This window comes from Carettochelys insculpta, chromosome 21 (assembly GCF_033958435.1).
Source record: "Carettochelys insculpta isolate YL-2023 chromosome 21, ASM3395843v1, whole genome shotgun sequence".
NCBI classification, from domain to species: Eukaryota; Metazoa; Chordata; order Testudines; family Carettochelyidae; genus Carettochelys; species Carettochelys insculpta.
Genome location: NC_134157.1, coordinates 10,940,593 through 10,955,578, shown reverse-complemented (window position 1 = coordinate 10,955,578; position 14,986 = coordinate 10,940,593). Strand labels below are relative to the sequence as shown.

Sequence of the window (14,986 nt, the reverse complement as noted above, 5' to 3'; positions counted from 1 at the left end):
TGTGATAGTGTGTGACAGATAATCAGGCTCTTCAGCCAAAGAAATAGTCCCTAGACTTGGAAATGTCAGCTGGGGACAAACTAGGGGATAGATGGAAGGGGCACTAAACTTGCCTGTGTACTGGGTCAGCAGGGACTGAGTGATCAAAAAGCCTGACTTCTGCTATTTGAATGAAAGGACCTACTAAACTTGCAACAGTAGCAGACTCAAATCTCTTCTGTGGCATAGCCACCAGGGCACAAAAGCAGTGCTATGCTAGGTGGATTACACAGGACGGTTGTCAGGGGATTATAGGAAATGCATACAACGGTTGACTGGGGAACTAGCGAGAACGGAATGTGCCAGGAACTGGATTTTCACCCCATGCCCAGGCTTGGAATCCTGGAGAAGAGAATTTACAGCAATTAAGGATCTGGCAGGATGGCTGTAGGACCTTTGTCTGAGCAAGGACTCCACACCTGAGTCCAGCTGGAGAAATTCACACTGTTTGCACCAATAATGAGTGATTGCCAAAATAAAAATAATTTTATTTAGCAGGTTTGCTTTGGTATCAATCCAAGGGCACTTGGTAACAAAGGCAGCACAAGAATCCCAAGACTACATGCCCAGAAGGCTGGAAGGAAATGGATCTGCCTGACACAGTGGAGCTGCAGATAAAAGTTGTATCTTCCAGCCTGAACTCCAAAGTAGCCACACTCTGCTCCAGTTCAGGAAACCTCTCACGCCAAGGGACCTTTTTCAAACCAATTCATGTACAATTTGGCTTCAAGTGGCCCCAGCACAGCACGGGGCACAAAAAGGGGCTGTTTAGGCAGGCTGCCACCAGCTGCTGTATGGGCCAAGTGGGAGGGGCATTGCAAGCCATCTCCAAAACCTCCTGCACAGCTGCCGCCATTAACACCCCCCAAGTATTTTAAATAGATGCTGTTATAATTACATGCATGCACACTTTATTTCAAGACAACATAAAACCAGACGGTTTTAAATTAGATACATCATCTTCCCTCACTTCCTGTCCTAGAGCAGTGGTTTTCAAACCCTATGCAATTTTGACTGGAGGTGCAGATCCCTTTGAAAATCTTAGACTCAGTCTGTGGACCTTCAGGTATCTGTGAACCACAGGCTGAACATCTCTCTTCTGTGATAACGACCACATTTCACAGGCCTGTAGACATAGCCTATGGCCCCCAGGAGTCCACAGGCTCCAGTTTGAAAACCACTGTCCTCAGGTCATGGTGTGTGCTCTTGAACAATTACCGTGTTCCACTCCAGAAGCAGCTGCATTTTCAGGGGAAGCTGAGGGGCTCCTGGAACTATTCAAACTTTGCGAAAGCACCTCGGGATCCTTCAGGGTTAAAGGTGCTATAGAAATGTAAAGTGAATCAGGCAGGGCATTGAGCCAGAACTTTGACCCCATTTGTTTGGCAAAAAGCGGCCACCTTTCCTGAGGTCAGGACAGGGTCTAGAACACAACCCGGCACGTCTGGAATGGAGGCCCCGTAATGCAGGGTAACAGGAGCTGCAGGGGAGCACGCAACTTTGAGAGGTGTGATGACCGGCAGTGGAATTCACAGTCAGGTGCCCCAAGCAAGGTGTTAGGTCAAAATTCACTGTACTGGAACAGACAGAAGGAGACAAGCTATCTAGACAGACACTACGGACAGCTCGCCCAGGAGGCAGTGTCCTTTTCCTTTCCTTCAGCACAAACACCGCTACTGGGATGGATTACCTGATGACTACCCGTTCTGTTCCCTCCCTCTGAAGCACCTGGCATTGGACACCTGTTCTGTTCCCTCCCTCTGAAGCACCAGAAGACGGAGTGCGAGGCTAGATGGACCTTTGGTCTGACACACTCTGGCCATTCTTATGTCTATGCCCCCCTGAAAAGTAGGCTGGCTTGCAACAGAGGGGTCTCTCCCTGCTTGCCCAGCATGCCCACAGGTGTCTTGCCTCTGTCTGGCCAAATCGCAGCAAGAGACGCTTTTGAAACATTCCACTCCTCTCGCTCTTTAAACTGCCTGAAGAACAAGGGCCTCCTGCCACTTGGCTCTGTATGGGAGCGTAGTGGGGCCGCTGCCCCACTCCTGCAAGGAAGTGGGTAACGGAGGCTGGAGGGAGCCTGCACAGCACCCCAGCCAGTTGGGAAGGGGCTTGAAGGTAGCCAATCACAGGGCAGCTTGCTGGAGCATCCCTGTATATAGGGAGCTACTGAGCGGAGCTGAGTCAGTTGAGTCCTGGTCAGGGAAGTGCAGGACCAGCTCTCAGCAAGAGAGGCAGCACCTGGGGAGAGCAGCGCTGGGCAGGCTCAGGGGAGCAGGAGAGAGGCTCCAGCCTGAAACATGCCAGATTGCTGGCCCTCATCTAGGGCCAGGAAGGTGCAAGGGGTCATGGAAAAGTGGCCCAGCAAGGGAGAGTGGGACAAGGCTGCTGCCAGAGGGTCCTTGGGCTGGGACTCAAAGTAGTGGGCAGGGCCAAGTCCCTCCCCTCCCCTCTTGTACTATACTTGGCCACACTGGGGAGCGGTCTACGTAGACTGTGGCTTGCCCTGAGGTGAGGGGCTAGACTGAGGCTGTAGTGGGCCACAGTGGTAGGGACATGGGGGTGGGATGGCTGAGACCCTTGGAAGGAGGGTGAGACTGAATGGGCCGTGTCCTGCAGAGGATGCTGTGATCCAGGACACAAGGCAGCTCCAGAAACCAGAGCGTGCACAGAGCAGGCAGCGACAACAGACAACACTCCAGCCAGGCAAAGGCGCCCTGCCAATGTCCAGGTGACCAGCAGGAGGTGCCGTGGTGGGTCCCGCCCTGAGACAGGCTGCACAGCTTTACGACCAACAGGAGCAGCACTGTTGGGATAACCCCAAAGCCTGTAGGTTCCGGCTAAGATCAGGGCCTCCCTGTGGTGCTAAGAACCACCCTCTGCCCCAGACAGCTCACAGTAGAAATGGACAAGACGGGCAAAGGGTGAGGGGAACAAATACAAGGACCAAGCAGGAGACTGGGAACTGAACCAAGGGGATAAGGGCCTGAGCCAGACCCCACTGCAGTAAATGGGAGTCTTTCCATGGAGGTGGACAGGCTTTAGTTCAGATCGCAAGTAACTTGCCCAAGGCCACACAGGGAATTTGTGGCAGTTTGAGTCCTAGTTCTTGACCAGTGGCTTAAATATTCAGCATAGTTCAAAGACTAAAAAATTTTCATAGACTACGGTCAGAGCTGGGGCTCGGGGAACTGCAGGGGCAACACGAACCCCTTGCAGCAATGGAGGGGCTGAGTCCTTGAGATCTCTGAATGACCCCCCGCGGTTTTCTCTGCCTCCTCCCAGCTGAGTTCCTGGGAAGAACTGCGCAAGACCAGCAGATCAATACTCCAGCACAAGTGGCAGGGACCCTGCGGTGGGCAGACACGTGTCAGACCCGAGATGGGCCTCTCTAGCACCATTCAACATGCTTCTGAGAGCAGCCCTGGTGAGGGAGCCCTTCCAATGCACGGCGTCTCCCTGGACGCTCTGCCTCTTGTCAAGTCCATCACCGGGCACCTCCTCTTCGAGCACTGGCCCCGCAGTGCAGCTCCTCCAGGCAGCGCCCCATGCCACACTGCAGGATTCCTGTGTCACGGTGACACTCCCCCACCGCCCTCCGTGAGCAGCTTGTGGGCTGGATGTTCCTACACGCCAGCCCACGAGGGGTGAGTGAAGACAATGTTCCTTCTCTTTGCCCAGCGGGAGAAGACGGCCTTCTCAGTGATGAAGCGATGGCCGCCCCGGGGGGCTCGCTCATGGGCGAGGTACATCCTGCACTCATCCATCTTGTTCTTTTCAAAGTAATGGTAAGGCACTGCGGGCAGGTTCTTCTCCCTGCCAACCAGAGCAGATAAAAGGCAGCACAACACCCACCCCCAAACCGCCTCACGAGGCTGGACGAAGCACAAGCAAATCTATGATGGGGACCAATCCTGCCCCACAAGACGGGGTGGGCGGCGCTGAATGAATTCAGAGCTTCCTTCTGTGTTACGGACAGACCATCCGATGCTGAAATCCTCATCCTCCCCTTCCTGGCCCTGGGCCACGATTTCACCACACCCTCCCCCATGACCTTACTGCATCCCAGCTCTGCTGGCTCCAGCAGGTGTGGGCTTTACGCACAGAGCTGAACCCTGCCACCCCTGCAGCCAGGGCCCCGACTTGCTTTTGTTTTGAGGATCCTGTTCCAAACCACCTCTTTGCACAGAAAAATTCATGAACTTGCTCCCAGCTCAGAGCCCGGTGCTCTCTGCTTTACTGCCTGCCTGTGGCCCTTTTCTTCTCTGGTCCCACCACTGCTGGAACAAGCTCCTTCTCCTCTGCAACTGCTGATACTTGAAGCCACTTCCCCACATCTGCCCACTTCATGTATTGCCTGCATCGTCCAAGCCGCCGCAAACAGCCCCTTTCCAGGCTGGCGTTTGTTACTGAACTTCTAAGTCTCTGTGCATGGCAGATGTATTGTCCTGCCCTGCGGGTGAAGCTCTCGCAGACAGACGAATGTGGTTAGAGGGCTGTGCTGGCCAACTGAGGCGCTTTGTGGCAAAAGCCCCCAGAAGTCTCCCTGTGTCTCCCCATACCTGCAGTAGCCAGCGCTGACCATGCCGAAGACAAAGATCTGTTCGCACAGCTCCATCGCCAGGATCATGGTGAACCAGCCAGTGCTCAGAAAGGAGCCGGATTTCATCCTGCAAATCACATAGCAGCTGAGTTGGAGGGGACAGGATGCCCAATCCAGCATGGCAGAGCAAGCAAGGACCATGGATTGTGGGAGAGATGCATGTCCCAGACCAAGACTGGACAGTCAGGCACAGCTTGCCCTGGGTGAGGGGGACAGACAAAGGCACTTACTGGGTGTGATTAGGGCCTTTGGAGCAGCCTCTGTGTGAGGAAGAGACGGGCAAAGAGAAAAGCAGGACAAGAGAAATGTGGTGGGGAGGAAGAAGGGGCTTCTGCTTTGAGCACTGTGGTAGCCCAAGTCCTCTGCTGATCAGATCCCCCCCGCTGACTCCATCTCCTTGTGGGCCCCATCCTGTCATGCTGAGAGCACCCAATTCCCTAGAGGTCAGGTATTCATCAGCCGAGAGCCAGGCTCAGCCCCTGGAAACAGCTGATGGGGTCTCAGGACTGTTAAGACCTTGGGGATGAGGGTTCCCCCCTGCCACAGCAAAAGCCAAATGTTATTACCAGAACATTTGAGACCAATTATATTACATTTAATACCTCGTATCAGTAAATGTCACTAGTCCAGAATTAAAGGGTATGACCTGCCTGCGGGTTCTCCAGGGAAAGGTGGCTATCTAAGGCTAGCTGACTTACCCTTGAAGGACACAGATAAAGCCCTCCAATTAAGAATGGGCAGCAAGCCAATCAGCCTGAAGCTTTTGTGCCCTACCAAATTATGCTAATTAGCCCAGCTGCACACTGATTACATAATCTGACAGCCACTGAGCTCAAAGCCTATAAAAGGCTGCAGGCCAGTCTAGCAGCCTGCACGGGCCAGGGAGCAGCACGAGAGCAAAGCTCTCTGGACACCTAGAAGGAAGAAAGCGTTTGTGGAACAGCAGCAGCTGCTCCAGTGGAACCCAGAAAAGGAAGAGCTTTGAAGGGCAGCTCCTGCAGCAGCTGCAGCCCACCCCAAGGTTTCAGGGTTGCCCTGGCCATGGCCACTTCTAGCACCTCGCCAGCAGGAGGCCTGTGCAGCAGAACCCAAGGAGCTTTCACCTCTGCTACCATCTCTGTTCACCGCAGCAGCCCACTGTGACCCTACCAGGAAACCTGGGCCCAGCCACCACACACAGAGCAGAAGGACCATTTTAAGACAGTTCAGAGGGATTTCGAAAGAAACTTAATTTGTTTTAACATCCTAGAGTGTTTCAAGCATAAAAGCCGGATGCCTGTGGTTTGAATGAGAGCTCCATATCCATTTGGTACCTGTTAGGCCAGCAGGTACTAGAGATTTAGTTTTAAGTGACTAATATTGAATGTTAATCTATGTATTGTTCCATGTCTTAATTGCTGTCTAGATTTATGTGCTATTATACTGTATTTGTATTATTCTCAGCCTCTGAAGATAGGAGAAAAAGCAATGTGCTTAAATTGCAGCAAGGAAAGTTTAGGTAGGACACTCGGAACACCTAACTGTCAGGATGGTTAAGCAGTGGAATAAATTGCCTAGGGAGGTTGTGGAATCTCCATCATTAGAGATATTTAAGAGCAGGTTAGACAAACATCTGTCAGGGAGGGTCTAGATGGTGCTTGGTCCCGCTGTGAGGATGAGACCTGGACTCTATCACCTCTAGAGGTCCCTTCCAGGTCTGTTTCTATTTACTAGATATATGCTTGAGTGACCCAGGGTTACGAATTAGAGTACTGAGTGAACAATTTTATTGTCAGTTATATGCCATAGATTTAACAGGAACTGTTATTGCAGCGTTGTCTTTATTTTACTGTGATTAGATTGTAACACTTCCCGTTCGACTGTTTGTTTCTTTTTCCCTTTTGCTGTAACCTCTCATGTCTAAATAAACACGATTTTTGTTTTTGAAGAGTTTATTGCCTGCCTACTCTTGATTGAGGAGCTGGGCCCTTCCAGGGTACACTACTCAGCAGCCTTCCACGGGGTAGGCCACAGTCTCTAATACTGGAATACATACACTAACTGTAACTGATCTCCTTCTCCGGACAAGGCCAGAAAAGAGAACAGGGGAGCGGAGCGGTCGCCACCCAGGACACAGATCAGCAGCTGAAGGTGGATGTGGTACACACTGCTGTAAGCAAGAACCCACAGGCAGATTCCTGAGCCATTCTCCTCTTGGACTCCTCCCCCAGCTTGGGGTTCATGGTACTATCAGCTCCTCCAAGCAAAGGCCCAGCATGGCCTTTGCAATCAAGGCAGAGGAAACCGGCGGAGGGGAGGGCAGGGGAAGGGCCAACAACTGAGGATACACGTGGGTTTGGAAACTTGCTCTCCATCCCACCCCACTTGAGTTTCCTAAGCTACATCTACACGTACACGTGCATTGAAGTAGCTTATTTCGATGAATAACGTCTACACGTCCTCCAGGGCTGGCAACGTCGACGTTCAACATCGACGTTGCGCAGCACCACATCGAAATAGGCGCTGCGAGGGAACGTCTATACGCCAAAGTAGCACACATCGAAATAAGGGTGCCAGGCACAGTTGCAGACAGGGTCACAGGGCGGACTCAACAGCAAGCCGCTCCCTTTAAGGGCCCCTCCCAGACACAGTTGCACTAAACAACACAAGATACACAGAGCCGACAACTGGTTGCAGACCCTGTGCATGCAGCATGGATCCCCAGCTGCTGCAGCAGCAGCCAGAAGCCCTGGGCTAAGGGCTGCTGCCCACGGTGACCATAGAGCCCCGCAGGGGCTGGAGAGAGAGCGTCTCTCAACCCCTCAGCTGATGGCCGCCATGGCGGACCCCGCTATTTCGATGTGCGGGACGCGGATCGGCTACACGTGCCCTACTTCGAAGTAGGGCGCTATTCCCATCCCCTCATGGGGTTAGCGGCTTCGCCGTCTCGCCGCCTAACGTCTATTTCAACTTCGAAATAGCGCCCAACACGTGTAGCCGTGACGGGCGCTATTTCGAAGTTAGTGCTGCTACTCCGAAGTAACGTGCACGTGTAGACGCGGCTCTAGTGAACAAAGCTGCACTGACGGTGCTGGAGACAGTTGCTCTCTGCTTATCCGCATTGGGCATGGGAGGGACAGCAGCAGGGCAAGTGTTCTCAGGCTGCTCCTCCTAGCCTGATGGAAGCCCTACATGAGTCTGAGAGATCAGTCATCAGCTCTTGGTTGTAAGCTCTGGACAACCAGCCATCAGGAACCTGCTGGAACCCCCCATTCATCTACCTGGCTGAGAACAAATGACTGCTGGACACTGCTGACCGGCACAGGATTTGAACCAATGACCTTGAGGTGAAAAGCTCTACTCGGTGTGCCCAGCCAACAGCTGTGGCATGGAACCTCTGGCACATTGGAGGCCGGGAGGGGGGAGCTGCTCACCTGTTCTTCCCTGTCTCATTCTGGAAGACCTCGTCACAGTGAGCCATCATCCCCTCGGTCAGCGTATAGATCTGCAGGCGGGGATACGCCTCCTTCACTTCCTGGAGAGTCCTGTAGGTCAGTCCCACCTTCTCCCGGCTCATCTTCTTCACGGGCCCCCAGATGACGTAGACGGTATCCCGCGACTGCTTGAAGAAGTAGGACTGATTCCTCAGGAGCAAGGGGACGCTGGTGTGCGAGACAACCCTGATGGTGCTCTTGGTCCCCACGTCCTCTTCATAGCCGGCGGTGGGGGCCTGGTTCATGCGCAGGACGCACTCCATTTGGTCGATCTCCTTCCCCAGCCGCGAGCCCAGCATCTGACCCGAGCTCGATACCACAGCACACCGGTGGCATGGAGCTCTGACCAACGGCTGCAGCAAAACACTCTGTTAGCAATGGAGAGGGACCAGGAAAGGCCCAGGGCTCACAAGGGGAGCTGGGCCATATCCATTCCAGGCAGCTGGGCCATATCACTCTTCCATTACCTGCACTGGCTTCCTGTCAGTCTTTAAATCCAGTGCAGAAATGCCTTCCCTGCAGGGCCCCCTTCCACCTCTCTCTCCATGGCACTGCTCTTAGCCACCCTCTCAACTCCCCATTGCTGGAACAAGGATGTGTCACTCTCAGGTCACATCTACACAGGGATTAAAGCCACTTTACCAGAATAAGCTTTAAACACCAGCAAGGATGATCTCAAGTTTCCCAGACAAGGCTCTCCCGAGCCCCTTTAACTGCCAGCTGGTTCCCCCCAGCAGGCTGGAAACAGCATGCGTGAACTCAGACTCCCACCCAAGAGGGGTGGATTTTGATTACTCCAGATGTTGGCTGCGCTTTGCTTTGAGCTTGTTCCAGGACATAGGCAGCAGAGACTCAATAAGCAGAAGCTTGTGAATGGAAAGGGCAGGAGTTCCATGGGTAGTGCTACGTATCGCTGAGGCATCTTAGGAGCCTCAAACACAGTGCAAACTTTAATCAAGAAACTTCCCACAAGGGTTGAGGCTAAGTATGTTATCCTCATTGGTGATGGACAAACTGAGGCAGTGCTGGGTGAATTCACCCTCCGGCACCCAGTGACACTGCAGATGGAATCAAGAAGTCCTAAGTCCCAGCCTTGTGCTTTAACCATTACCCATCACTGTCTCTGGAGAGCACATTCACAGAGGGAACCTTAACCCACCTTTCCGTCAGGAACACGGCTGTATCCCTTGAGACTGAGGGCTCCAGGCACCGAGGTATCTTCGTGTTCCTCCAGCTGCTGACAGTTGACCCAACACACCCGCAGGCAGAAGTGCAGGCAGAGCAGAATGTGGAGCGCAGCACAAGCAGACAGAATTAAGAACAAGCAGACCTGCAACACGTTGAGAAGGGAGGCTGAGGATTTGCTGTGGAGAACTAAAGTTACATGGCAACAGGAGACTGCATTCCAGTGACCAGCAACGTTCCCTCATCTTTTCCATCCATGTGTGGAATAAATTTTATGTGCACTGACGGGTGCACCACCAATAGAAACAAACAAACAAAAAACCTAACTGTGAGCTCTCTGCTAATCAGCTGGCTCACAGCTGAATTCCTGAGTGGCCGCACAAGCACACAGCTTACAGGGATCACTTGTGACCAGGGATCTCTCATTGTGCTAGGGGGAAAGTGCTTTTAACAGGGCAAGCATCCTAACAATAAAACAATGGATGTGGTTCTTCTTTCTTCTGTAGCAGGAGGGGACTCCACCTCTTCAGCAGCAAGGGAAGGAGAAAAGTGGTCAGCAGGGACCTCAACAGCTGTTCATAATCCCCAAAGTGAGAGACTTGTAATACTGGGTAATTAAAGACCCTTACTGTTCTAAATTTACACACTCCGAGGAGTCCAAAGTGGGCAGAAGGGCTAGGAAGGGAAGGAAGTGGAAGCAGCTGCAGCTGACTCAGAAGCAGGAGAGAGGAACTAAGGTAATTGTTGGCAGGGGGCTCTACACCCTCTGCCTGTCACAACCTTTCCCCTGCTGAGAGCCTGTGCGATGCGTTACACCCCAACGGCTTCCCCAGGCGTTTAGCCTCGCAGCATTCCCACAAGGTAACACTGCCAGGCAGCTAAAGGAAGGCTGACCTGCCAGGAGAGCAAGCATCTGTCTAAGGTCACATAGCAGGTTCATGGCAAAGAGCCCAAGAGCTCAGATTCCTAACCCCTGCTCTCACCACTGGCTAAACCCCCTTTCACAGAACCCTGCAGACAAAAGCCAGCAGGAGACACACAGGCAGGGGAGAGGAAACAAGGTGCTTACAGCTGTAACCATCACCAGCACTCACTGCTACTCTTTGTGCATCTCTGTAGAGCTAACAGCAGCTACCGCCTTCCTCGCAGAGGTGAGATTAACCTGGTTAGTTGCATTACACAACAGTCCCGAGGAAGTCCACCCTCACCCTGTCTCTTAGTTCTTGATTGTAAACCAGGCACAGGACTGTGCTCTCTGATTGGCCATGACTACCCTCAGTCACACATCAGAACTGGGGAGGGCTCAGCAAACGGGTCACTCAGCTGTGCCCGATTGTTGTAGTGCAGAATGACTCACTTCCTATCTAGTCATGAGTGGCTGCACGGCCAACAAGCAGCCAGCCTTGCAAACCTCTCAGGCCATGTGGTGCTGTGTGCCTGTCTGATTGTAACCTCGGCTTCTGCCATATCTGCGGGTGGCTTGAGCCTCAGGGAGGGTCTAATCAGTGTCAGGGGTACCAGGATCACGCACAGCCCCAGGCAGAGTGAAGGTGTTTCCGAAGCCATTGGAGGTTACATAGCTACTACCTGGGCCTGTGCTGCCTGTCTCAGTGGAGACCAAGGAATTGAAGGGCCCTGGGGACTGAACTGTGCAATCCCTGCCTTCATGTGTGACTGGGCTGTCCGTCTGGGACCTCTGACAAACACCAATATAAGAGGAGGGCGTAGCCCTAATGCGGAGGACGAGGGGGTGTGGGGGTCAACAACTTGCCCTGGGCTCTTTGCATTAGTAACACCTCTGCTGACATCCCCGCATGTGTGCTGAATGCAAGGGGAGAGGGACAAAGCCTGGGGGCTCTTCTGGCCTGAGGAAGGAAGGACAACGACAGAGATGCCAAAACAGTATTGTGACAAGTATTCCAAATGTCCCAGTAGTACCCGGCATGAACACGAAGCCCTGGCCATGCATCACTCAGACAAAGCCCTGCTGCCTAGAACTCACATGTGAGGAAGCGAAGGCATGAACCCTATGAATTTGCAAAACGTGGAGCCATGCAGGAGGCTGGAAGATTGCGGTGGAAAAAACCTGCTCTGAACATGAGACTCTGGTTTGTTAAGCTGAGTTTTAGACTTAGAAGCCTAATTTTACTGTTGCTGGTCTGTCACCCTTTCTGTCCTCCTGTTACTTAGTATCATTTAGCCCTTTCTCTTTTTGTTAATAAACTCACTCGGCTTTTATTGTAAGCCAGGTCTGCGCTGATTGAAACCGTTGGTTTGTAACCTCCAGGTACAGTGAGAAGCTGCTGGCTGCCATCTCTTTGAATGAGCAGTGAACTCGATAAGGTTTTGCAGTTGCCACAAGCAGAAGGGCTAAGCACTGCAGACACACCTGTCTGAGGAACTGACGTTCACTGATTGCTACCTGCGAGGGAAGGTTTGGACTGGCAGAGTCCTGGAAGATTCACTGGTGAGGCAGATGAGCGGGCATTAGAAGGAAAGACACAGCTTAGCAGCAGCAAAGATCTCACTTGCTAGGCTGAGAGAACAACAAAAAGGGTTCCTAGAGTTATGAGTCAAGCAGGCTGTCGATGATGTACTCTACAGTATCCCTTTGTGTGAGAATAGAAAGGTGTTGCTGAATAATGCACCTTTGAGACACACGACTGCCCATATATTCGCCTGTTCTCTGCAGTTTGAGGATATTTATCAGAACTCTAACTGGGGCAAAAGACTCCAGACCCAGGAGCTGGGGAACATTTCCAGATGGCCACCACATACATTTCCACCAACTGTCCGTGAGAATTCTTGGTCGATTGGAACACAGATACACTCCTCGCACCCACTAAGGGCAGGAACCCAATTCCCTTTAGGATGTCCTGTCCCTCTGCAACCTTCTCCTCGGCTCTGGACTCCCAGCCCATTTTGCCACTGTCACTGTGGTCCTAAATTCCAGGGTTTAATGCATGGCACCTGCAGGGTGACGGTGTGCAGGGAGGGCCACCCAGAGGGGCAGGGAGGAGGCACCCCATTTGGCAATTAAAATTTTGGCAGGGGCACAGGAGAGGGCACTGCACCTCCCGAATTCTACCACAAGTCGCCAGTGGGTTTGAGAGCATCGTGGAATCAGGGGTTCTGGTTACTTACGAGCTCCTTCATGCTTTAGTGTCTTATCTGCCTCAGATTTGCCTTGGGACTCTGGAACTGCAGTCTGCAAAATACAGACAGGTTAGCCAGCCAGCAAGAAAATAAACACGGAGCAAAGAAAACAAAAAGCAAAGTCACTGATATGAGACTAGATAAATAGAGCGGAGTCTGTCAAAAAGAGGTACATCATGCAATACATGCATGAGGCCCTGGATGGTACCGTGCCTGGGATTTGGTCTGGAGAGCCATCACTCTGAGCACTCCTCTTGTTCTAATATCTTGCTAAAAACCACTCTCCTTCCTGTTGAATCCCCCCTCCCCTGTCTAAATGCTCCAGTTAACTGCATCTTCCTTGTGACTCTGATCTCCCACCCCTGCTGCTTATGTTCAGGCTTCCTCTTTAAACCTCCACAGAATCTCCTCTCTGTTGGTGTGAAGCTCTATCTTCTGCAGCTTCTGCCATCCGGAATGCATCTCATGTCATATTCAGATCTCACCAGGCGATCAAACAGCAGCACACTCCAATTGTACAGAACTCATCGGCAAATTACCTTCCTCCTCAATGGGCTTTACACTCTGCGGGCAATCCACACTCAGTAATGCCTTTAACGATTACTATATCTCACAACGCCCTGGGGAGAAAATACAGGGATCACTTTGTCCACCACTGATATGCAGCCACCTCTGGGGTGGAACACCACTGTTTAACAGAGCACAGTATTGCCTTGCTCGAGCCTAGGATACGAATATTTATCAAACACTCGTAGCCTGCTACAGACTGTTGCACCAGCCAGTTATCTGGGGCCATATTCCCAGTCCCTCCCTCGGGGGAGCTATGTGGCTTCAGTTTCCCTGAGAACTTCAATGACTCACCTGCTCCCGGGGGTGGAAAGAGGCTTCACTCATCAATGCCTGCCGGTACTTTGAGACTCTTGGCTGGAAGAGGCTGCGGGGGATGCGAGCCTGTCCTTTAGTTTGTCCAAAAGATGGAGACCCATCCCCTCTTCCCCAGCCAGTGTGCTGGGGCCTTCCTCCAGAGCGCTGCACACCCAGACAAACCCGACGGCAGCGTTCCGGAGACGGGACCCCGGGCCGGGGAGAAGTCTGGAGATGACTCCCCAGTGTGTGTGTGGGGGGGACCCACGTGGGCCACACAAAAGGCCCTGAGGTAGCCCAGTGATTGTACACCACTTGTCGGTGTCTGTCACCCGCTCCAACCCTAGGAGTCGCACCACCCCCAGGGCAGCAGAGCTGCACCGCCCACGGCCTGCACACACCCTAGGGGGTGTCCAGCCTTACCCCCACCCCTAGGGCAGCAGCGCAGTGCCAGCCCCATGGTCCCCCCAACCTACGGGATCCTCACCTCCCCCCACCCCTAGGGCAGCAGCGCAGTGCCAGCCCCATGGTCCCCCCAACCTACGGGATCCTCACCTCCCCCCACCCCTAGGGCAGCAGCGCAGTGCCAGCCCCACAACATCCCCCACATGGGATCTCAGCCTCGCCCACCCCTGTCCCCAGGGCATCTGTGCGGTGCCAGCCCCTGGCCGCGCCCCGCGGCACCCGGCCCCTTCCAGCGGCGGGAGGACACCCCACGCGGCCCGGCCTCGCAGCGGCACCTGTGAAGCTGGGAGCCCGGGAGCGGCTCCTGGGCGCGTCCGGCTCAGCTGCTTCCCGGCGCCCATTGCTGCCGCCGGGCCCTGGATCCTGCCTCGCCCCAGCACCAGCCCCGCAGCAGCGCCGCCGCACGGCCCGGCTCAGCCGCACGCCCCGCCCCGCGCTCCGCCCTGCCCCCCTAACACCGCCCCCTGTACCGGGCTCCACCCCCCATCCGGCCCCCCCAACACCGCCCCCTGCACCGGGCTCCAGCCCCCATCCGGCCACCCAACACCATCCTCCGCTCTGGACTCCTCGCCACCCCCCTCAGCACCGCCCCCTACACTGAGCTCCATTCCCCATCCTGCCCCCTGCACCGGGCTCCATCTCCCCGTATAGCCCCCCGCTCCGCACCCCCCCCCAACACCATCCCCTGCACCGGACTCCAGCCCCCATCTGGCCTCCCCAACACCATCTCCTGCTCTGGGCTCCGCGCCACCCCCCGACCACTGCCCCCTACACTGAGCTCCATTCCCCCCGTGCAGCTCCCAGCTCCGCACCCCACCCATCATAATGCCCCCCTGCTGCACCCATCTGCACCGGCTCCGTACTGCCCCCTCAACACACCGCCGTCCACTTCATACCGCCCCCAGCTCCAACACTACCCCCCATACCTCCCCACAGTTCTGGGCTCCACACTGCTCCCCAATCCCTCCCCCTGTGGTACCAACCCCTTTTCCCTGTACCAGCCAGCTCCACCCCACAACCCCACTACTGATTTCTGATCCTCCCTCCCCAAACCACCCCCCCCACAGGTTCTCCACATCAGTGCCCCAGACCTTTCCCCAATGCCAACCCCCCACTGGCATCAATACCACCCCCCAGCACCTGTACCTTTGCTATTATCCCCTTCTGATCCCCACACCCCACTGGAGTCAGTACCCCTCCT

At 54.1% G+C, this 14,986-nt stretch overlaps 1 protein-coding gene across 2 annotated transcripts; it reads right to left on the bottom strand.

The window, feature by feature from the left end:
- Nucleotides 1-499: 499 nt before the first annotated feature.
- Nucleotides 500-14,199, bottom strand: ST6GALNAC4 (ST6 N-acetylgalactosaminide alpha-2,6-sialyltransferase 4). Of its 2 annotated transcripts, XM_075015486.1 has the most exons (8): nt 14,061-14,199; nt 13,318-13,390; nt 12,996-13,076; nt 12,445-12,508; nt 9,275-9,445; nt 8,056-8,468; nt 4,602-4,709; nt 500-3,855 (listed from the first exon to the last, which is right to left on the bottom strand). In XM_075015486.1, exons 4-8 carry the CDS (start codon nt 12,454-12,456, stop codon nt 3,666-3,668), a joined length of 894 nt encoding a protein of 297 aa, XP_074871587.1. In that variant the 5' UTR covers nt 12,457-12,508; nt 12,996-13,076; nt 13,318-13,390; nt 14,061-14,199; the 3' UTR covers nt 500-3,665. The 2 variants fall into 2 exon arrangements, with proteins under 2 accessions (XP_074871587.1, XP_074871588.1); XM_075015487.1 differs by lacking the exons at nt 12,445-12,508; nt 12,996-13,076; nt 13,318-13,390; nt 14,061-14,199 and adding an exon at nt 11,723-11,757.
- Nucleotides 14,200-14,986: the final 787 nt, after the last annotated feature.